Here is a 25,136-nt window from a genome sequence, read left to right as displayed (position 1 = left end):
ATCTGCATACGTATAACTTTTCAAAGGTTTTTGATATATCTCATGTCACGCTGCTAATCTGGATTGCAAATAATGTTGAACTAAGTATCGATCCCTGTGGAACTCCTTCCTGAATGTGAGAGGCAGAGAGTATATTTTTATATCGGACCTAAAAAGAATGCAACGCAGAAAATTTTGAATTATTTCTGTCATATGGCCCCCCTAAGATGATAAAGGTCCATAATAATACCATGACACCATGTAGTGTCAAATGCCTTTTCAAGATCTAATTTGCCATGCCTGGATGTTGTTTCATGAAAGAGGCATTGCGGATTCAGCTTTGATAAGTACATCTAGCATTTATCTAATCTTCCAAAAGCCATATTGATGGACAGAATAGTCACCCCAGTTCACCTTTTTAAAATACCAAGTGGATCGTTGATCACGATTTGGAGTTACCCCTGTTTGTAGTGAGCAAATAATTGGGAAGTGACCACTGTCAAAGGGAGTGGTTAATACTGACCATGTCATGATTGGAAAGATGGAGGGTGAACAAATTGATGTAGGTGGGTGTAGGTAGTACATCCAGAGTTTAATAAATTAAGATCATTATTATTCAGAAATTCCTCAATCAATTTGCCTCTTCTATCCATTGTAGCAGACCCCCACAATAGATGGTGTCCATTAAAGTCTGCCAAGTTGCTCTTCAAGAAAGAGCAACTTGTGTAATCAACTAGTCAAGTTCTGAAGATGAAGTGGTAGAGATGGTGGAATATAAAGGAAACAATGATAACTGAAATACCAACTGCAATATAAGCTGCCACAGCTCCTAGAGAGGTTCTCAATTGGATCAGCCTGGATGGAATACTAGAGTTAAGAGGAATAGCTACTCCACCATGGGCAGGAGAGTCTGAATTCCTATCTCGTCTGCACATCACATAATTTGAGCATTTTGGCAAAAATTGGGGTGATAAGAATGTTACCTGTAGGTATACACACCTATGGGACTGAATTGAGTTAGTGAATCCATTAGGTCATCAGAATAGCTGCTTAGTCCTCTGCAGTTTCCACTGTATGATGTTATGCATTATTTAGATTTAGTTAAGGATAATTCATCTGACTGTTTTTTGTGTGTGGGTCATTTTTTCCAGTCTTTTTTTGGGAATATGGGGGTGTCCAGTATCAATAGTATCATTGGCATGGAGTTCTAGGATGGGTTCCATAATCTGAGTGTACATCCACTTCCATACTGTTTGTGGGTGATTTGGTTTTTTTGGAATCTTTATAGTTTTCAATTTTTCAGTATAATTCATCTGAAGTCATTTTTCATTCATTTTTCAGTATAATTCATCATCATTCAAGACTGTGTAGTATCAGTTAGGATACTAATTGGAGTGTTGCTGGCTTTGCTGGTTTTAATTTTAGAAGTATCTTTCCAGTGGTTAATCAAGTTGCTTTAACCCAGTTAGCTAGCGAGGTGTTGGGCGGTACTGATACATCTGTTTGGACTGCAGTTGAAAGAAAGATTTGGGTGTGAGATGCATGCGATCAATTGGGCATGGTCAACATAATTTGTCTGCATGCCTCAGGATATGACACTAAATCCAATTTTGTACTTTTGGATTTTTTTTCCAATTTTCCACATTTCACAAAATTTAGAGAAAGCAGGGTGGCTTAGTTGCAGTTGGGGCAGATGGAAGTTGGGGCTGAACAATCTGTTTATGCATGATCCTTTGATCCACAAATAGGACAGATGGCATCAACTTCTGCATGCCTACTGAGAATGGTCATACTTCTGGAATATTTTATTTTATTTTTTTTGTGATAGCCCCAAACGAGAGGTATTAGAACCTATAGTACTTAGTACCATGCTTAGGTTGGAGGATGACAAAATGAAAGAAGATATTTGTTGACATTAGACTTGAACTTCTCTAGACTAATTTTCAGGGAATACGTATAAATGAAGTTATTTCCAGAAAATGGCAGCTGAATGAATAGTTTGTTGTTGTTGTTGTTTGGTTTTTAGGAGCATTAGCAACTAAGGCCATATTGCTCCGGGATATGCGATGGTCATTCCCTGACCTTTCCACATCCTCCGTATTTGGTGGTGACGGCTCGAACCCCGGTCTAATCAAGAAGTGTCTGCTATGCCACTGCTGCTCCTTCCCATCTGGCTATGGATGCGCCTTCTGAATGAATAAACGAGGAAGATGAAAAGTTGGTTCTGTGAGTTTGAAGCAGGAGAGTAAATGAATGTTGGCTGGTGACTGCACGTGTTCAGACTGTTTTGAAAGAAAGAACGGGAATTATAGAAGCCAATTCAGAAGAACAGTGCCCATGGAAGTATCTGTAGAAAAGGAATGCAGCAGAAACAGTAGGTCTATGAGACAGCAAGTGGAGAGAGACTGTTAGAGATGAGTCATTAATTAACCTAACCACCTCTTCTGAATGGAATCTAGAAGCCTGAGAGAGGTTTTGGGGACACCGCCCAAGATGTGGGAACAATATTCCATGGTAGGGTGGATTTGCGATTTGTACAGAGTGAACAGCTGTTTGGAAGAAAAGTAATGCAGAGAGAGAAAGAGGATAACCAAGTTTTTTAGATGCAGAGGAATATAACCCTCCCCCTTTAAAGGGTCAAAAACCATCCATTTTGAAATTTCTGCAAACAGCTCTGCTGCAAATAGCAAGAAATGTAATATAATAGTTAACATGCAATCAATACAATACATGAAAAATTTTGACCAGTATTCCAAAGGGGAACCTGCATACACAAACAAATTTCAATCAAACCTTTGTACACTGTTTACACTGTTACTTAAATGACTGGCATTTATCACTGCTAAGTGAAAGTGGTATATGTTGGTGGCAAAATTGTCATCATTCTGCAGTCAACAAGAAGTCCCAGTCAAAATTATACAGTCCACTGCTATAGGGTTTCTTTTCTTTTTTTTTTTTTTCTTTTGAAAGAAATGTATTACTGCTGTATTCCACTTTTTCTTCTTCTTCTTCTTTTTTTTTTTTATGTACAGTACCACAAACTGAATCAAGTATCCTTTTAATTCTGGAAAACAGCTTCTCTCAGTTTAGCAATTTTATTGCCTAGCTAAGTGCTGTGCGCTAATGGAGCTGAACCAGACAGTCCAAATAAGTTCGTAAACATTTCAATGGCATACCGTACCATCTGCTGCTTGAGTAATCCATGGCCACCACACGTCTAATTGGTATTCCCATAACAATCTTGACCTCCACTTGCCTTCATTGCAAATCCCACCGACTTAGAAAACATGCATATGTGTGTGTGTGTGTGTGTGTGTGTGTGTGTTCATGACCAAAGTGTACAGTGTATGATGGCTGAAAATTAGCATTAGCAGAGGCATATGATGCAAGAAAGCAAGCTTATTCAGAATCAGGCAAAAAAAAAAAGTCCCATTTCACCCCTATGTTCATTCGAAATACCTGTCCAGCTGAGCCTTAAATTTGTTTAGGCTATCAACTTCAACAACAAGTAATGGAAGTCTGTTCCACCAACCAACTACCCACTAGCTAAAGGCAAATTTCTGCACATCTATCCTACATCTGTCTTTCCTCAATTTGAATTTATGCCCTCTGAGGTGATTATTCTGAGCAAGAGGAAGAATCCCATCAGCATTGAGCATACTCAAACCATTCAAGGCCTTATACACCTCTATCAGATCACCTCACCGGTGCCTAGTCTCCAGACTCTGTAATTTGCAAAACTTAAGCCTTTCTTTGTAAGAGCAACCCTTTGTTCCATTCACTAATCTTGTTGCCCTTCTCTGTACTCGTTCCAGCAGCCCTACATCCTTCTTGAAATGAGGCCTCCAGACCTGTATACAGTACTCAAGGTGTGGCCTGACAGGGGAATAATCATCTCCCTATCCCTGCTAGAAAAATTCCTGTATATCATTGACAAGACACCGTGAGCTACTCTTGCAGCTTGTCTGCACTGCTCAGAGAACTTCATATCTGCCTGCACAATTACCCGCAGGTCCTTTTCATTCTCTGACACTGTCAGTGTAGTACCACAGAGTTGATACGTTGCTCTGGGGTTACTGTTTCCCATATGTAGTACTTTACATTTGTCAATGTTAAACTTCATTTGTCACCTCTCGGCCCATCTGCTCAACCTTTCCAAATCCTTTTGCAGTTAAGTAGTGTCCTTAACAACCCTGCCAACCTTTGTATCATCTGCAAACTTGGACATTAACCTTGATATACCATCATCAATATCATTTATAAATACAGAAAACAATGGACCCAGCACTGAACCCTGAGGAACTCCACTAATAACATTAATCCACGTTGAGCAGTGTCCATTGATTACCACTCTATCTTCTGCCAATCAACCATCCCTTTTTCCATAGCAGCAATTTGCTTCCAATGCCACATTGCTCCAATTTGTGCAGCAGTCTTCCATGTGCAGCAGTATCAAAAGCCTTTCTAAGATCCAAATATATAATATCAACGTTATTCCCTGCATCCAGTTCTTTTGTGACTACATCATAGTATCCAATCAAATTGGTTAGGCAGGACCTTCCCTTAACAAAACCATGCTGTGTCTGAGCTATAACTGAATTCTTGTCTAGATGATCCTGCAGTGCTTCTTTAACCAGTGCCTCCATTAATTTTCCTGGAACAGAAGTTAAACTAACAGGTCTATAATTACTTGTGTCAGCCTTTGATCCTCGTTTGTGAATTGGAGTTACATTTGCACATTTCCAGTCTATGGGTACCTCCCCTAAGTCCAAAGAAGCTCTCATAATTATGGCTAGGGTTTGCATACTTCCTTTGCTGCCTCCTTTAATATAACTGGATAGATCCCATCCACCCCGGGTGCCTTTTTTATGTTTATCCTCAACAATTTCTCCTCCACTTTCCTCTCAGTTATTACAAAATCATCTAGCTCACTGTCAGTGTTTACTTCACCCACGGCATCCCCCTTCCTGAATAACTCCTCATGGATGAATGTAGATGCAAAATACTCGTTTAGTTTGTTAGCCACCTGAGCAGGATCCTCAACTGTTAAACTATCAATATCCAGTGGATCAATCTGATTCATCCATTTCCTTCTTGAGTTTACATAGGTAAAGAACTCTTTTCTGTTTTTATTTGCATTCTTTGCCAAGGATTTCTCATAATCTGCCTTTGCCTGCCTAATCTCCTTTGTGACTTGGTTACAGACCAGCTTATATCTATCATAGGCTTCCATGTCACCCATTAATTTGTACGTATCCCATGCATTTTTCTTCTCTGCCATATGTCTCATTAGTTCATCTGACATCCATTTAGGCTTGAACCTTGAACAATACTTCATAGTTGGTATGTAAAGCCTGGTAGCTTCCAAGATAAGTTCTTTGAATGTTTTCCATTTCGAATTTGCTATTGGTAACATCATCAGTTTGTCCCACTGTATAGAATTTAAATACAGTCTCAGACCATTGTAGTCGCCTTTACGAAAAGTAAAAACCCTTCCCTTTACCTCTGATGGTAGTTACCTCCTTGAGTAAATCCCATTTCAGAACACTTTGATCACTGCCACCTAGTGGTTCCTTTATCTGCAGATTCTTAATGCATGAAGAATCACCGCTGATAATCATATCAAGAGTACTGCTCCCTCTAGTTGCCTCCCGAACATGCTGATGTAGAAAACAATCATCCAATAAATCCGCAAAAGCCTTGCTAGTGTGTGAGTGACCAACCCACAAATTCCAGTCAATATCTGGGAAATTAAAATTCCCCATTATAAGACTCTCTGATTTACTGGCCCACTCTATTTCCCGTTACAGTATCTTATTATACTCATCAGAGTCATTAGGCCTATAGCATACTCCTACTCTCAATTTTGATTTCCCTATGCTTATGTCACACCAAACTGACTTGACACTGCCCTGTCCATTGATGTTGGCTGGCTTCCCTTCCTTGGATTTTATGTGTTTCTTAACTAATAGCATAACCCCTCCTGTCCTGTCTATCCTTTCTGTACACATTGTAGTCCCCAAATTCTAGTTCTGCATTCCCTATATCTATGTGACACCACGTCTCTGATATCCCAACAATATCTGCCTTTGATGTTTTAAGCAATACCTCAAATTCATCAAATTTATTTTCCAAACTCCTAGCATTGGTGTACATGCACCTGTTCTTATTCTTAGCTGCCCTAACACAACCCATGTGTTTACTTGTTCCACGATGACTCCCAGCAGTCTCTGAAATATCCCGCATCTTGTTTTCCAGGCTGCTGCTCATTTCAACTATTAAAAAGACGTCCATTAAAGTGTCTGCATCCATATTGGAGAGTGCCTGTTTTGAAAATATCATTTAATGTGTAATTTATAATACTTCTGACCAAGACCCAAGCCTCAATGTCCACAAGTTGTCCTTTTCAGAGAGGTATCTATTATATTTGGTCTCCCTCCAACCACCATCCAAAATTTATAAGAAAGTAATCATAACAGAAACAGGTATGCACGAGCTATATTTTGACTGGACATTTGTTTGTTTGTTCAAAGTACCTGTTGAGTAGTGGAGGAATTATGAATGGAAGACGAATGAGATTATTAAATTAGTAAAAATTGCAAAATCTAAAAGGTAACACTTAGTACAATTATAACAGCAAATTCAAAAATGAGCCCACATACCACAAATAGCCTCAACTTAAAAATATAAAATATAGACCAGTGTCTTTTAACTGAAGCACCCCGTATATTACATAAATACTCTTTATAAGCAAACTATAGGCAAACTTAAAATGTGGCATCCTGTTACAGACTTTTATAAACAAATCTAAAGTTTAAATATAATTCATTATTAAATATTTGCTTCTTTTTTTTTTTTTTTTTTTTTTGTTACAAAGACAAATTCTTATTACTTCTATTAAATTAGAGTAGCAACATGAAGTCAGTGATTCTCATTAAAATGACATAATCATATCATATAATCTCAGCAAAACTTTGTTAAAAACAAAATCAATATCTGAACTTGATCATTTGCAAATCAACCTATCTGTAAAGAGAATAAAAATTGATTTGCTAATACACCTTAAGTAAAATGACAAGATAAAAAAAAAAAAAAAAAAAAGGAAAAAATTTTTAACGAGTGTTGAAAATAATACACTAGAGAATATGCAAAGTAAGAATATGTATTTATATAACTTGTATTTAGATAAAATTTAAAAGAAATAAAACATTACAAATACAAGGACAAGTGTCATGTAACAGGAACCTAAAACTAACAAAGTTTTGTAATTAAAAGAAAACTAATTTTACTGACTTTGTTTGAAAAGGAATAAGTGGCATATTGAATACATTCCATTAATTGAATATATAAATTAATTCAATTGAATACATTCCATTATTAAATTCAATTAAAATTAAACTGAATGTATTCAAATAATTAATTGAACACATTCAATTTATTGAATGCATTCAATTACAGATAGTACCCGACTTTACGAGTTAATTTGTTGCTGCCACCCACTCGTAAAGCTGGAAATTATTTCCCATAAACGTAATGTTAAAAACAGGGTGTACATTCTCAACAATGAAATTTTACCATAGTAACATTAAATAAAGGTCAACGAAACAATAGTTTATGTTTAAACAATGATTTATTTATACAAAAAAATGAAAACATAGCCTTTAACATCAAGCAAATTATAATAATAAAGAAATTGTTTATGTTGTACAAATGTTAAAGAATGTTTATTCTTCATCATTGACTAAATGCACAATCTTATGGTTCGTCACTTGCTGATGGTTCATCACTCACTGTTAGCAGGCCCCTCTGTAGCCAGGTGGGCAGGAGATGCAGTGCGTAGCACACGCTTCTTGATTAGACCGGGGTTCGAGCCTGTGACCACCAAATACGGAGGATGCAGAAAGGCCAGGGAATGACCACCGCATATATCCGGAGCAATATGGCCTTAGTTGCTAATAACAAAAAATAACAAACAAACTCACTGTTAGTTCGGCAATCGTTGTTGGTTTGTTGGAAGCACAAGGAGTTGTCTTCTCCTTCCTCAGAAATGCTTCAAGAGTCATTTGTTTCCAAGGCAGCCTTCTCTTTTCTTTATAAATTTTACAATAGCATGCATAAGCATTTTATTAATCTGTAGCAACTTTTCTAGTGTGCAAAATTTGAATCTCATGAATTTAAAATCTCAATTGCTTTTTCTGTGTTGAAAAGCTTTGTAAAGCCCCTTGAGAGTGATGGAATGAACAGGAGTTTCAGCTGTTAAATCTTCTTCCTCAACTTCACATTTTGTCGTTTCAATGAAGCTTCATTTGTCAGCTCTCCACTGTTTGAAGCAGATCAGTGACATCAGTTGTAGAAACCTCAAGCTGCAATTGGTTAGTGATGTTAACAACTGCGTTTGTTTCATATTGTATGATCTTTCCAAATTAACTTTCCAAATAAACTGAGGATAGAGTTTAATCCCAACACCCTTCATGTTCTTCTTTGTAATTTTGATCCAGGCTCATTTTATTATTTTGATTGCATCCAAAATATGGAATTCTTTCCAAAATTCTTTAACAGTTAGCACTCCCTTCTTATCTGTTTCACAAACAAGGGTTTTAATTTTCAGTCGCCAGCAGCATTATCACCAAGCAATAATGTTAAGCGATCTTTTGAAGCTTTAAAACTAGGCATCGACGATACTTCCTTTTCAATGTAACTTCTGGACAGCATAACTCCAAATGAGCTCAGTTTCATCTACATTAAAAATTTGTGATGGCATGTAATCCTCCTCTTCTATAAATTCTGCTAATTTTTTAGGAAATAATTTTGCTGCTTCAGTATCAATACTCACAAATTCTCCTTGCACTTTAATGTTATGCCAACCAGCTCTTTTTTTATAACAATCAAACCATCCACTACTCACAGTGAAAGTTTCTTCGCAGTTGCCCTTCCCTTTTTTTTGTCTTTAAGCATCTCAAAAATGGATAAAGCTTTTCACAAATAGTAGCATAGGTAACAGGCAAATTCAACCATTGTGTTTGATCACTTATCCATGTAGTTAAAAGTTTCTCCATTTGAAGAATAATGCTGTCAACTTCTTTAGTACATAACCATGCAAACTGCATGGATTACACATTTTTAACTTCCTTCAAATATTTTTCTTTATCGTTTAAAACTGTACACACGACTGAAGTGCTTAGGTAATATTTCACACAAAGATCTTTAACAGTCATTCCAGCCGCATGTTTGCTTATCATCTCATATTTTGTTTCCAATGTTATTCCTATTTGCTGTTTCTTTTTATTTTTATTAATCGCTCACTGTGTTATTACTTCATTTTGGTATACTGTTCAGTATTAATAAGGAAGATAAATTTGAAATAAGACAAGACAGCAAAAATGGAGAGCAACACAACCACTCTGTAATTTCAGTGTGGTAATTGCTTTATATTATGTAAGTCAGTGAGATGCTCTCATCTGCCTGAACAAACAAATGCATGCACAGTAGTACTGTATTGTATAGCTACATTGTGTGGTTTTAAATGTCACATTTATGAATGTTTAGCATTTATTTTTTGCTAATAATGTTTATATTTTCAATTTTGTTGATACTTGATACTTGAAAAAAGAACTCGTAAAGTGGGAACTGCCTGTATATTCAATTAATAGTAATCCTTAAAATAAAAAAAAAAAAGCTTACAGATCTTTTTGAATACTCACATCTACATTCCTTCAGCCAGCTAGTGAAAGGTGAGAGAAGATACTCCTAACAGAACACAGGAAAATATTCTACTTAAAATAACTGTGAATGGAGTGCTTCACTATAAGGTTAAGTCAGACTGGCAGAACAGATAAATATTACAGGAAAACTAAAAACGCCATATTTTAATTAAAATCATTTATAAATCACAGAGAGGTAAATCCTTAGAAATGAATACAGAAAATGATTTCGAAAATCTATTTCAATAAGAAATTTTCATATAACGGTGCCCTATTCTTTGTACAGAAAGCATAAAGTAAGGCTATTTTTTTTTTTTTCAATTAAAGTACGATTACTAAAATATCATAATTTATATTTATATATATATATTATAGTAATTTTAAGTATCTTACACAGTTAATACCGAAACAGAGTTTAACAAAATACTTACCTATTTCAGAGCTCTGCTAAACAAAACAGAAAAAATATAATCCTAAATAAAACTGATTTAAAAATAACAGATTTACTGTCAGATATACAGAAATTATTCTTTCTGATTAAGATATATAGGTATACATAAGTCTTTTAAATAAAGTGAGATCACTAGCATTTCACAAGTTACTAAGAAAAACAAACAGTCATCTACTTCTTAATACTTGATTCTTAAAACTGATGTTTTATTACTTACAGCTGGGCACTGATTTCTTTGCTTGTGTATAAAACATTAAATAAATGCCAGAAAATGGAGCATCCCTCACAAGAGTAGGAATTAAACCAGAAAAAAGTCCTATTCAAAACAAAAACGAACTTTTAATGTAATGCTTAATAACATACAAATGGCAAATCACATTGTTAAAGGCTTACTTTATATGACTTCAACAATATGATCCTAAAGCTACTCCATAAAAATTATAGGGCGTTTTAAAGTCACAAAAGCAATTGTATGTATCTCCGGGTATACTTGCAGGAACAGCAAATATCTTAATTAATAATTAGGTTATTATGACATATAACATATAACTTGATTATTATGTACACAAGGACTGTACAAAGCATTGCAAATCATTTCTATCATTCAGTGTTAAACATGTTCAAACCTGACAATACACATTTTTTGTGATGCAGTGAAGCATGCATCCTGCAGAATCAGCAATTAATGGTGACAATGTCCTTTAGTTATTCAGATGAGTGTGAATTGTTATAAATGCTGGTTATTTTTTATTTTTTCTGCAGGATATTTAAGATATTTATTAAGATATCCTTACAGGATAAAAAAAAAACAGGAGAGATAAGGTTTGATGATCTTGATAACCAATCTCTAACAGAAAGTGTGCAATTCTCAAAGATTTCACTCCATCATGTACAATTGCAAATGTGTACAGAAATAATCAACATCCAGCAAAATCTAGAATTGTCTGTGAGGATCATAAACCAACTGCAAGATATAGTATGTCAATCAAGAAGGGCATTTCCAACAACAAGAATGGGGTAACTGCATGCACATGGCATTATTGAAGACAGGTTAAATCTGTTTTTGAAGACACTTGAACCTCTTCTGATATTTTTTTGTGTAAATATCTTAAATAATGGGCATTTTTAAACAATTCACACTCATTTGAAGCAAAGGATACCACCAACAATCAAAAGACATGCTCACCAAGTTTGCTAATGATATTCCCCCAGGATGTACTTCACCATGTAGCCAAAAATGTGTCATCTGAACCCCAGGGACTCACATCTAGTGAGTATGGGCTTGGCACACCCATGGTCCTGAGCTGGATATCATCATTCATTCTCTCTCTCTCTCTCTCTCTCTCTCTCTCTCTCTCTCTCTCTCTCTCTCTCTCTCTCTCTCTCTCTCTGTAACTTGGAAATTTTTTTTGGCTGGTGCAGCATAAGCCTCAAGATTCCTTGCATTATATGAATAATAATAATAATAAAATACAACACAATACATTTTTTTTATCAAGAGAATTTGTTTACAATAAATGAATAATAATATTAATGATAATAAATGTGTTGAGCACAAAATTCAACATGATGTGAACTTCCAATGTCATCTAATGCATTGTGACTTTATATAAAAGGTATCAATGTCAACCAAATTATATGTTTTCCTGCAAGTGCAAGCAGAGATATGTGAACTTGTTTTTTTGAATAACTTTAAAAACTGTTTGAATAACTTAACTGTAAATTGAATACAATTCTAGCATGTAGCACGAAGAATTTGACAAAACATAAGAAATCAGACGAGTGACAATAACCTATTCAAATAATTATTCATTTAATCAAGATTATTCAAACTTGATTATTCAAATAATCAAGATTAATGAAACCAATCAAGAAGAAGAAATACTAAACAATATAAATCAATACTGCAGAAACACCTGCATAACAATAAGTACTGATATGGACTAATTCATAAAATTAACTAGACAAGGTGATCCACTTCAATTCAAACCAACAGTGTCTAAAACCAATCTAACAAAGCAGTCTCAAACTATAATTAAACATTGCATATAAAAATAAGTTTAAATATTGGAACTCAAAATTGTAAATTGGAAATATGGAAGTTGAGTGTAAAAGTCACCTGCGCAGGTTCGCAACAGTAATTATTAAATCAAAATGGAAAATTGGAATGGCAGTTGAAATGTAACATCTTTTGGCACATCTGAACTTACACCATTACCTGCTACTAGGTTTCAGAAATCATTTTCTCTCTAATTCATTTAAACCAAAAATACTTAAGAGGTTTCAATTAATCATGTACATATGATTTACAGCATGTACACCTTCTGCATGTTAATATGTCATCTCAATTAATAGCATTTGTCTTCAATTCAAAAAGTACGTATGTTTCTGTCTATTTGCCTTGTCATTTCAGTAGTTCCAAACATACTTCGTAGATAACTTTATACACCGATGAGCCAAAACATTATGACTACCTACCTAATATGATGTTTGTCCTCCATGAGCAGCCAAAACAGCTCGTACCCGGCGAGGCATGGATGCTACAAGATTTCTAATTGTGTCTTGTGGTATCTAGTACAAACAGGTAACCAGCAGATCGGAGTTGCTGTTCCAACACAAAACCACAGATGCTCGATGTGATTGATGTCTGGGGAATTTGAAGGCCAGGGCAATACCTGGAAGTCTTCCTCATGTTCCACAAACCAGTCTCAAACAATCCAGGCAGAGTGGCATGGCGCATTATCCTGTTGAAAGATGACACTGCCAGAGGGGAAGACTGTTGCCATGAAAGGGTGTACCTGGTCAGCAATGATATTTAGGTAGGTGGTAGACATCATAGTGTCCGGCACATGGATGACTTGACCCAGGGTATCACAGTAGAACATCACCCAAAGCATGACACTGTCGCCACCGGCTTGTTTTCGACCCACGGTGCATCCAGGCGGCATCACTTCCCCAAATATCCAGAGATGAATCCCAAGGCCATCCTTTGTTTTGTGTATGTCTTCCTGTGCTTCTCTTAACCTTATCATTGCCTTGTTAGAATCTCCTAAAATGGTTGGTTATATTTCAGGGTACAAGTACACCGATGAGCCAAAACCTTATGACCAGTGAGTTGTTATGTGTGCATGTGGTATGTGTGCATCTCTGGATGCACACATACCACCGTCCACGTGGTGCAACAGGAAACGTGATTCATTGGACCAGATGACCTTCTTTCAATCACTCAAGTTCCAGTTTTGATACTTGTGTGCCCGTTTTAGGTGCTATCACCAGTGAACCGTGGTTAGATGGGCACTCGGGGCGGCCTGTGGCTACACAGCCCCATTTTCAGCAGGGCTCGATGTACTGTGTGTGTTCGCACATTACGCCCAACAGCATCCCAATTACCGGCAAGTTGCACCACAGCCACCCTTCTGTTGCCACGTACCATCTGGGAGAGCCTTCACTCACCTCGAGCATCGATGAGCCGTGGTCGTCCAACACCTCGCCGACGGTTCTTGGGTTTTACCTCCTCAGACCACGTTCAGTAGGTACTAACCATAGCTGACCATAAGCACCCCCCAGCCATGCCATTTCATATATGCTCTGACCCAGTTGTCTGGCCATTAAAATTTGGACTCTGTCAAACTCGCTTAAGTCCGCTGCCTTTCGCTTCTGAAGAACAAGAGTAACTGATTATTGGAGCTCAGTATCAGGTGTTTTTTATACCCTGTCTGATCCGTGCATGTGCCATAGTTCACCTGCAGTTGCTTTGATTTGCATAACAACTCACTGGTCATAATGTTTTGGCTCATCGGTGTACTTGTACCCTGAAATATAACCAACCATTTTAGGAGATTCTAACAAGGCAATGATAAGGTTAAGAGAAGCACAGGAAGACATACACAAAATAAAGGATGGCCATGGGATTCATCTCTGGATATTTGGCTCAGACAAACGGCCTAAGCAAAAAAAAATTCCCATTCACCTATCCATTCCTTTCAATTTATTCAAGCTATCAACTTCCACAAAAACAGATGGAAGTCTGTTCCAGCGATGAACTACCTGCTGGCTAAAGTCAAATTTCTGCACGTCTATTCTGCAACCATCCATCCTTCTTCAATTTGAATTTATGCACCCTAACATGTACTCTGAGCAAGAGCTTGCTCAATCCATTCAAAGCCTTAAACACCTCAGTCAGATCACATAGGTGCTCAGTCTCCAGACATTGCAATTTGCAGAACTGAAGCTTTTCTTGATACGAGCACCTCCTTCATTCCTCTCATCAATCTCATTCGTCTTTCTCTGTACTTGTTCCAGCAGCTCTACATCCTTCCTACAGTGAGGCCTCCAGACCTGTACAGAGTACTTAAGATGTGGCCTGACCATTGCCTCATACAATGGGATAATCACCTCCTTATCCTTGCTAGAAAAATTGCTGTATATTATTGACAAAACCCCGTGAACTGTCCTCACATCTGTCTGCTTTGCTTGGAGGTTTTTGTATCTGGCTACACAATTACTTCGAGGTCATTTTCATTTTCCGCTATCTAGTACCAAACAGTTGGTATGTTACTCTATTTTTACTGCTACCCATATACAGTACTTTGTATTTGTACATTAAACTTCAATTGCCATTTATCAGCCCATCTACCTAACTTTTCTAGATCCTGTTGCAGTAGCATACCATCATTCCTGTCATTAACCAACTGGCCAACCTTTCTATCAATTAGTAAATTTGGACATTAAGCATAATATGACTTCAGTAAATATCATTGATAAACAGAGAAAACAACAGTGGCTCCATTAATAACATTAGTCCACAAATAGCAGTGGCCACTGATTACCACGCTTTGCCTTCTCCCACTCAACCATTCCTTTATCCATAGCAACTTGCCCTTATTGCCACACTACTCCAATTTGTCAGTAGTCTTATGTACAACAGTATCAAAAGCTTTTGTGATATCCAAGTATTTAGGCACAATATGGCCTTAGCAGTCCTTGTGCCATTAAACAACATATCAACCAACCAAGTATGTGATATTAAAATTATTTTTTGCACTCAGCTCCTTTGTGACCACATCATAGTATCCAATCAAATTGGTTAGACAAGATTTCCCCTTAAGAAACCATGCTGTATCTGAACTAGATGATCTAGTTCAGATACAGCATGCCTGGATGATCCTGAATTACTTCTTTAACCAGTCACTCCATTATTTTCCCTTGGAACAGGAGTTAAACTAACCTGTCTGTAATTACTTGTGTCACCCTTCGATCCCCCCCCCCCTTTGTGAATTGGGGATACATTCGCACATCTCAAGTCTATGGGAACCTCCCCTGAATCCAAGGATGCTCTCATAATAATGGTTAAGGGTTTGCTTAATTCCTTTGCTGCCTCCCTTAATATAATTGGATAGATCCCATCCACCCCAGATGCCTTTCTTGTGCTTAACTTCAACAATTTCTCTTCTACTTTCCTCTCAGTTATTACAAAATCATTTAGTTCCCTGTTACAGTTTGATAAACTTTTCGACTCCACTTCCCTAGAGAATCCTCATGTGTGAATGCAGATGCAAAATACTCATTCAGTTTGTCAGCTACCTGAGCAGGATCAGCAACAGTGAAACCATCAATATCAAGTGGACCAATCTGATTCATCCCCTTCCTTCTAGAGTTTGCATAAATAAAGAAGTCTTTGCTGGGTTTTTTTTGCATCCTTTGCATCCCACACATTTATCTTCTCTGCCAGGAGTCTCATTAGTTCATGTGACATCCATTTAAGCCTAAGCCTTGAACAGTATTTCTTATTTGGTATGAAAAGCCTAGTAGCTTCTACTAGGCTTTTCTGATTAACTGCTTGAATGCTTTCCATTTAGCATTTGCTGATGATAACATTCCCAGTTGGTGCCACTGTATAGAATTTAAAAACTCTGAGATACCATAGTCACAAACTCTTCCCTTTGCCCTTGGTGGAAGTTATATCTTTAAGTAAATCCCAAATCAATACACTGCGATTGCTGCCACCTGTGGTTCTTTCATCTACAGATTCTTAATGCATGAATAATCACTGCTGATAATCAGATCAAGAGCATTACTCTCTCTTGTTGCCTCTTTAACATGCTGATTTATGTAGAAAACAGTCATCCAATAAATTCACAAAAGTCTTGCTAGTGTGTGAGTGATCAATCCACAAGTTCCAATCAACATCTTGTCAGTGTGGTGGTACCAAAACTCCAGGCAAATTCAAATCATTCCAAATAACTGCAAAACTTGGACTATCTTCCAATACTATTTGAAACAATGTAATAAAGCAGCCTCAGAACAAAATGAGTGAACTGGCAGACTAGTGCAAACAAATGTTTTTATCAACTTTCCTGGTGAAGCTATGCATCATCTTCACTAAACTAGCAAACAAATGGGATAATAACCTCTGCTCCAAGTTAATTGAAGAGCCAATTAATGATCTCTAATGATACATCTAAGAAAATTAAAATTTCTTCAAAAACTAAGCAGTGGTTTAACTCAGAGAAGAAACCCTCAAGCTTTAACAAAAAAAATATCTTCAAGATTAAATAAACAAAGTCCTACAGAGCCTGGAAAAGAACAAGTTCACTTCATGTGGTGTATATATATATACAGGTTGGCCATCACTAATCCGGCAGCGTTGGAATCTGTGGGGTGCCGGATTAGTGAGTTTGCCGGTTCACCGGTGGTTATTTTAGCGCACACATTTCAACAGCTAACCACCTCCTTCTACCTTTAACACGTTGACTGTCAGGCTAGTTTAAGAAAAAAATTCCCCAGGGGCCAAAAAATATTTAGGAAGTAATTTGATTAGTAATTCTAAAATAAATATTGTAATGTCAGTGTTGTCATTTTTTCGCTTAAAATATATATATTAAAAAAAAAAAAAAAAAAAAAAGACTTTTTTTTTATGTCGCATATATGTTTTATAACTAAAGTATGTTGGTTACTTTATTTATTTCTTGAGAAGCTGTGTCAGCCACAAATGTGTGATGCTATTATGGCATACATATGACGGTCATTTGTGATTAGGTTATTGCACCCGTGGCGAGCGCTGCAATAAAACTAATTGCGATAAAATAAACTCTCAAACGTCACAATAAGTTTGTCGGTATTGTTATAGATTTTGTGAAAACAAGTTCGTTAGCGCGCTGTATTATCCATCATATTGTGTTGTGTTTTTCTGCTAGTTTGTATAAGTGTGTTGTAAAAAAAAAAAAACGAAATCTAAAAAGGAATGGCTAAAAGAAAATGACTAAGATAAGAGGAACTGAGAGAAATTACTGGAATTTACAATTAAGCAGAATTAAACTTCTCACAGACAGACCGCTGTCGAGTTTTTTCAGTCAACTTTATCTGTTATGGACAATGTACAGTGTTTGCACTTTACACCACGAGAGGCACTTCCTTTATGCATTGGAACCACATCTGGAGCTAAATGTGAGCAGGTTATAATAATAAATGCAGAAAAACAAGCGAGAATGGCTTGCCAGTGTTTACGAGTTGGTGCCAACAGCTGATGCTGCAACCAACACCACCAAAACAGTAGCAGCAGGTCAATGCGCCGACCCAGGAAATTTGAAATTATGTCAGCCAAAATTATGTCCGAATTAGCAGTGGAACCGGATTACCGGTGGTTAACCTGTATATATATATATTTTATATATATATATATATATATATATATATAAAGGTTATTCTGAGAGCTTGTTACATATAGCTTACACTGTGGAAAGGTTGTACCTATATTTGTTCTAGGGGCAGTAGTAAATTTTTGAATTATTTAACATTATTCACTCATATTAGGGTACCAACTAATTTCTTTTAAAGTGAGTTAAAATATAACAGCCATTTTCAGTTGTTTTCTGTAATGGATACAATTCTGCATTCCACATCTGATAGATACTATTGTCTGTTATTTTCTGCTATTCATTTTCAACATTTTAATTTTACACGAACTCCAGTAATTTTCTATCTGACTTCCTTGGAAATAATTGTTTATTTATTTAAGTTGGTCTTAAGGTAACCAATAATAAGAGGGCGCTGCTATCTTTCCTTGTCTTACTGCATAACCATACTACATTTTCTTATATTTACCCAATTTCTAATACTTATTTAGGTTTTCAAATTTTTAATTTCTAACATCATAGAAATTTTTAATTTCTAACATGCCTTTTTCTAACATCGTAGGTAGTTCAATTAATAATTTCATTTTTCCACATTTCAGTTATTAAATTAATTAAACATTTAATTGTTCACATAATAACCAAAAGTGAGAGGGTGCTGCAGTCTTTCTTCATCATATATAAGGCAGCAAACTGAGTTATAAATCCTTTTAGCTATGTTGTCCACAGCAAGAAGGTATAGTTCATTTTCGATTTATTTAATTTCTATTTTTACATAAAACTAATTTTGATTTACTATTTCATCTGCTATATCAGTAAATGCAGATTTATTCTTATAATTTCCTAAAGATCTTCAATATTTTTACCTTATCCATAAAACTTCTATTATATCAGATATTTTCTATTCATTATTTTATTTTATATTATTTTTATCTTATTCATAATATTTCTATTTTTATATTTATCTTATTCATAAAACTTCTATCATATCAGGTAATTTTTCTATTCATTATTGGATTTATTAAACATTGGGTATTCTAAAATTTCTTCTAATTTACAACATATATCACTACATACTGTAATACCAGGATCCTTACTAAAAGGTTGGGCAGTTATGCTCCCGGTAAATCCCAAGTATCTATATAACATGCTGTTTCTATGCTTTTGCTTTCTGCTTGCTAACTCTAAATGGTTATATCTCAAAATCTATTAGAGTAATTCGAGGGAGATTGAGGTCTATTACTATCCCTTTTCCTCTTCGCCTTAATTTTGGCATAAGCCTTTCCTTTTCACTACATAAATAAATTGCACTAATTAATAGTTGGTACTCACTTTTATTATTCTTGATTCACTTCTATTATTTTTTATTAATAATTTTCACTGGTATCTGTCGGGCTAGCGGTTATTCTGTCAGTTTTCTGCTAAATTTAATGTATATTAAAGTAATTAAACTAAATTTATAGAATATTCACAGTAAATTCTCGGTATATTTGAACCTAGAAAAACTGGCAAATAACAAATAGAAACAAACAGCCTCAGCTAATTTATTGATGGGATATATATTGAGTGGAGTTAACTTTCCATCAATGTATCCAAATAGCAATAATTAGCTACATCATCTTTTTAATTTTACTATTTTATTATAATCTATGTGTTTATTTATAAGGTACAACAAAGAAGTCCAACTTAGGTTACCTAAATACTTGGCCCTTTGCTTCTTATTAAATTGCTCCAGTTGTATGCAATTTTCTCCAATTTATCCAGTTGGTATTAAGTTTAAAAAATAAGGTTATATATATATATATACAGTGAGCATATGTTGCTAAATATAGCTACTGGAAATGGACAACAAAACCTTCTAACAGTCTGGAATGATCAATCTAGTTAAATTGTTATGCAGAAGTAATAAAACAATTGTATGCAAGAAACAACTCTGACATTTTCACCTTAACTTCAGTAGAGTTTTTTATACAGTTCTCCACAATTATATAAACTTGAACAAATTAAGATTAATGGCAATATCCTTTGCTGGTTTAAGGGTTAGATACCCTTAAACCAGCAAAGGATATTGCTGGTTTAAGACAATGGAAGACAATGGGTAACCAAAAATGGATATACCTCAGGTTGGACCAACATAGCAAGTGAAGTCCCTCTGGGATCAATGTCAGAACCACATCTGTTTCTTAACTTCCTTAAGGACATTGATGATGATGATGATGTGCAGGGAGAGCTGTCAAACTCTTCTGGTGATTTAAAAGTAGGAAGGGTGGTTAACTACCAGAACCACACCATTCTGCTTCAAATTACTTAGATTGATTGCACAAGAGGTGTGAAAAATGGCAAGTGAAATTGAATTCTTTCAAATGCAAGCTTCTGAACCCAGGAAATAGAAATCCAGGAGTTACTTATAAGCTAGGGTGAGTAGTATTAAAAGTTGTTTGGGACAAAAAAAAAAAAAAAAAACAACTTAGGGGGTTTCTGTTCAGTCAGACGTGAAATTTTCCATATAGCATAAACAGCATGGCTAGGAAGATACATGGTGACCTATAATAAATAGAACCTTCACAAGTAGGGAAAAGGATATAATTTTCTATTTTTATAAGAAGAAATTGAGATTATATTTAGGATATTATGTTTGTGTCTAGTGGCCACACTTGAAGAAAAGCAGAGAACTTCTATAAAGAGTTCATAGAAGGCCAATCAAATTGGTAAGGGAAAAGCTTCACAACTTGATGTATTGAGGGGGGAGAGAGACCTGATAGAAGTATGTAAGGCCTAGAAGGGAATCAGTAAAATGAACAAGAAGTACAGTGAAATCTCCTTTAATGAATACAGCTTTAAAGTGGACACTTCTTGTTGCTGACACCCAGGCTTGGGTGTCAGCAACAAGAAGCCATACAGCCATACATATTTTAAATTACATGTTAAGCAACCTCTCCGAAGTGGATATTTTGCTAGCTGTCCTTTTTTATTTTTCAACCTCTCTGCAGCAGACACTTAAAGTTTTTCAAGGGTAACATTTCGAACAAACACATTGATTGCAGGTGACACGCACACATACGCTTTTTTATAGGTCTTCATTTAGCAATTAAGCGACAAAAGTCATGGAATACTTAAGGAGTAGATTGCAGAATATGTTGTTAATGTGCTCACCACTGCTGATAGAGAACTTACAAACTTTGTTGTGACCATCTGAAGCAGTTACACTGGTGTGTGCATCACTTAACAAGGAAATAAAATTGTAAACCAGAGAGCTGCACTATTGCTGAGTGAAAAAGGGGAGAGTTTTAGTGTAAATGTGAGAATACAGTTGTAATACAGTACTGTACAATAATTTTTTTTTTAAAAAATTAACACTCTACAAACAGATTCTAATGCATTTGCATTAGAGTCCTCTACACATTCATGATACATTAATAAACTGTCAGTCAAAATTAATTGGTCACTTTGATTGAAACTGCTCCATAGTCTATCATCACTATACATATTGTATGTCTAGATCTTCAAAGCATAAAAACTGACTTGCATATCTGGCTCTACCATCTATCTATTCTGTAAGGCTCAGTTTTGTTTTCTCAGAGTGTGTGGTTGTTATAGTATTGTAGTAAATTTCAAGCAGACAGATTCTAAACAAATGTGACATTCTGTACAATTTCAGGCCCAGGTAAGAATTTACATTTACTCATACTGTACTACAGTATGTCTCAAAAGCAATTACCTTATCTGGCTCTACCATCTATCTATTTTGTAAGGTTAAGGCTCAATTTTGTTTATTCAGAGTGTGTGGTTGTTATAGTATTGTAGTAAATTTCAAGTGGACAAATTCCGTACAATTTCAGATCCAGGTAAGAATTTATATTTACTCATACTGTACTACAGTATGTCTCAAAAGCAATTAACTTTGAAAGAAAAAGTAAAAATGTTAGAATATATTCTAGAAAAGACAAGTGTGGAGTTTGTAAGATAGCTGTATTTCAAAATTGGAAAGACCTCAGCAGCAGCAATTATTAAAAATCAAAAAAATTGTTAAAACAATGGCAGGAAAATGGAAAGCAGTACCATACATTTTCTCATGGCATGGTGCTTTGGTGGATAAATTGACATTTGAATGGTTTATTCAATCAAAACATTCCCATCTCTGGGCCTATGATTCAAATCAAAGCTTTAAAAATTGCTAAAGAAATTGGCACCATTGACTTTAAAGCATCTAATAGCTGGTTAGATAAGTTCCGTAGAGATCACAATATTTCCTTCAAAGCAATTTGTGGGGAGTCTACTGATGTTAATTAATTTGGAAACTGTTGCTGAGTGGAAAAATAGGCTGCCATCAATACATACTGCATACTCACCAGAAAATATATTGAATGCTGATGAAATGGGTATTTTTTTCATGCAGTTCCGGATAAAAAAATGTGACTTAGATGGGGAAATACGTGCTGGAAGGAGAGTGGCAAAGGAGCTTCTAACTGTGCTTTTGTGTACAAGCATGACAGGCACTCATAAAATATCTCGTTACAGGCAAATCTATGAAACTGAGATATTTTAAAGGTTTGGATTTAAGCGAACTCAATGTACATTGGAAATCAAACAATAAGGCTTGGATGACTAGGAAAATAATGACAGAATGGCTAATCCAGTTGGATAAAAGAATGATTTGCCAGAACAGAAAAATTATTTTATTTCTTGACAATGCCACATCACACCCACACGTTAAAATGATTATTTTTGAAATAGTGTTTTTTACTTCCAACATCACATCTGCTCTCAACCATCAGATCAAGGAATAATTATAAACTTAAAGGTGAAACATCGACAAATGGTTCCTTAACACCTGATTTCAAAACCACAAAGAAAAAAAGTTGTTTCAAAACTTTGCAAAAATATAGATGTACTGCAAGCTATAATCTGTATTAGTACAGCATGGAATGCAGAGTCCCTTTACAATTAAAAACTGCATCCACAAAATTTGATTTGAGTGTTAAGTCAGTATGATGGTGAATTTGCAGATGCATCTGATACATCTGTTCTTAATGGCTGCTACAAACACTAAGAAATTCTTCACTGGGCAGTGTTGAATATTCCTGTACACTCTAATGTAGCAGTGGAAGGCATAAACACTAAAGTATAGGATATTGTAAGTAAATTTATGAACAAAGAAGAATTTATGGAGGAAGAAGTTCATGAAGAACCTGAAAAGAATGCACAGCTTGTTTGTTTTGTTATTTGGTTTTTAGGAGCATTAGTGAAGCCGGTCGACATCGCTGGACAGTGCAGTGTCGAGTCAGTTTGGTGTGACATAAGCATTGGGAGATCAAAATTGAGAGTAGGAGTGTGTTATAGGCCTAATGACTCTGATGAGTATAATAAGGAACCGTACAGGGAAATAGAGTGGACCAGTAAATCAGAGAGTCTTTATAATGGGGAATTTTAATTTCCCAGATACTGACTGGAATTTGTGGGTTGGTCACTCACACACTAGCAAGGCATTTGTGGATTTATTGGATGATTGTTTTCTACATCAGCACATTCGGGAGGCAACCAGAAGGAGTAATACTCTTGATCTGATTATCAGTAGTGATTCTTCATGCATTAAGAATCTGCAGATAAAGGAACCACTAGGTGGCAGTGATCATAGTGTGCTGAAGTGGGATTTACTCAAAGAGGTAACTACCATCAGGGGTAAAGGGAAGGGTTATTGCTTTCATAAAGGTGACTACGGTAAGACAGTATTTAAATTCTATACGGTGGGACTAACTGATGATACCAACAGCAAATTCAAAATGGGAAGCAATCAAAGAATTAATCTTGGAAACTACTAGGCTTTTCATACCAACTAAGAAATAATGCTCAAGGTTTAGGCCTAAATGGATATCAGATGAACTAATGAGACACGTGGCAGAGAAGAAAATGCATGGGATACATATAAATTAATGGGTGACATGGAAGCTTATGATAGATATAAGCTAGTCTGTAACCAAGTCACAAAGGAGATTAGGCAGACAAAGGCAGATTATGAGAAATCCTTGGCAAAGAATGCAAAGAAAAATAACAAAGAGTTCTTTACCTATGTAAACTATAGAAAGAAAGGGATGAATCAGGTTGGTCCACTGAATATTGATGGTTCAACTGTTGATGATCCTTCTCAGGTGGCTAACAAACTAAATGAATATTTTGCATCTACATTCACCCATGAGGAGTTATTCAGGGAAGGGAATGCCAGAGGTGAGTTAAACTCTGGCAGTGAGCTGGATGATTTTGTAATAACTGACATGAAAGTGGAGGAGAAATTGTTGAAAATAAACATAAAAAAGGCACCCAGGGTGGATGGGATCTATCCAGTTATAGCAAAGGAAGTAAGCAAACCCTTAGTCATAATTATGAGAGCTTCTTTGGTCTCAGGGGAGGTACCCATGGACTGGAGATGTGCAAATGTGACCCCAATTCACAAAGGAGGATCAAAGGGCAACACAAGTAATTATAGACCTGTAGTTTAACTTCTGTTCCAGGAAAATTAATGGAGGCACTGGATCATCTAGACAAGACTTCAGTTATAGCTCGGACACAGCATGGTTTTGTTAAGGGGAGGTCTTGCCTGACCAATTTGATTGGATACTATGATGTGGTCACAAAGGAACTGGATGCAGGGAATAACTTTGATATCATATATTTGGATTTTAGAAAGGCTTTTGATACTGTTGCACATGGAAGACTGGTGCACAAATTGGAGCAGTGTGGCATTGGAGGCAAATTGCTGCTATGGATAAAGGGATGGTTGAGTGGGAGAAGACAGAGTGGTAATCAATGAACACTGCTCATCTTGGACTAATGTTATTAGTGAAGTTCCTCAAGGTTCAGTATTGGGTCCATTGTTGTTTTCTGTATTTATAAATGATATTGATGATGGTATATCAAGGTTAATGTCCAAGTTTGCAGACGATACAAAGGTTGGCAGGGCTGTTAAGGACACTAATGACAGTATGCTGCTGCAACAGGATCTGGAAAAGTTGAGCAGATGGGCTGAGAGGTAGCAAATGAAGTTTAACATTGACAAATGTAAAGTACTACATATGGGAAGCAGCAACCGAAGAGTGACATATCAACTCTGTTGTACTACGCTGACAGTGGTAGAGAACGAAAAGGACCTGGGGGGTAATTGTGCAGGCAGATATGAAGTTTTGTGAGCAGTGCAGACGGTCTGCAAGAGTAGCTCATAGTGTCTTGTCAATGATATACAGGAATTTTTCTAGCAGGGATAAGGAGGTGATTATCGCCTTATATAAGGCAATGGTCAGGCCACACCTTGAGTACTGTATACAGGTCTGGAGGCCTCATTTTAAGAAGGATGTAGAGCTGTTGGAACGAGTACAGAGAAGG

The 25,136-nt window shown here is 36.1% G+C and overlaps 1 protein-coding gene across 4 annotated transcripts in view; it reads right to left on the bottom strand.

The window, feature by feature from the left end:
• The window catches only part of LOC150083125 (mitochondrial glycine transporter-like), a 298,096-nt gene that overhangs the window by 51,716 nt on the left and 221,244 nt on the right, over window positions 1-25,136 (bottom strand). For all 4 annotated transcript variants that reach the window (XM_090377060.1, XM_090377059.1, XM_090377061.1 and 1 more), the window contains exon 8: window positions 10,349-10,447. In XM_090377060.1, the coding sequence (XP_090233186.1) occupies window positions 10,349-10,447 (99 nt within the window). The remainder of the gene's footprint in view (window positions 1-10,348; window positions 10,448-25,136) is intronic.

The sequence above is a fragment of the Mastigoproctus giganteus genome, chromosome 7 (genome assembly GCF_048544385.1).
Source record: "Mastigoproctus giganteus isolate SK-2022 chromosome 7, ASM4854438v1, whole genome shotgun sequence".
Classification (NCBI taxonomy): Eukaryota; Metazoa; Arthropoda; class Arachnida; order Uropygi; family Thelyphonidae; genus Mastigoproctus; species Mastigoproctus giganteus.
The sequence above is the reverse complement of the archived record's forward strand: the minus strand, read 5'-3'. Positions and strand labels throughout refer to the sequence as shown.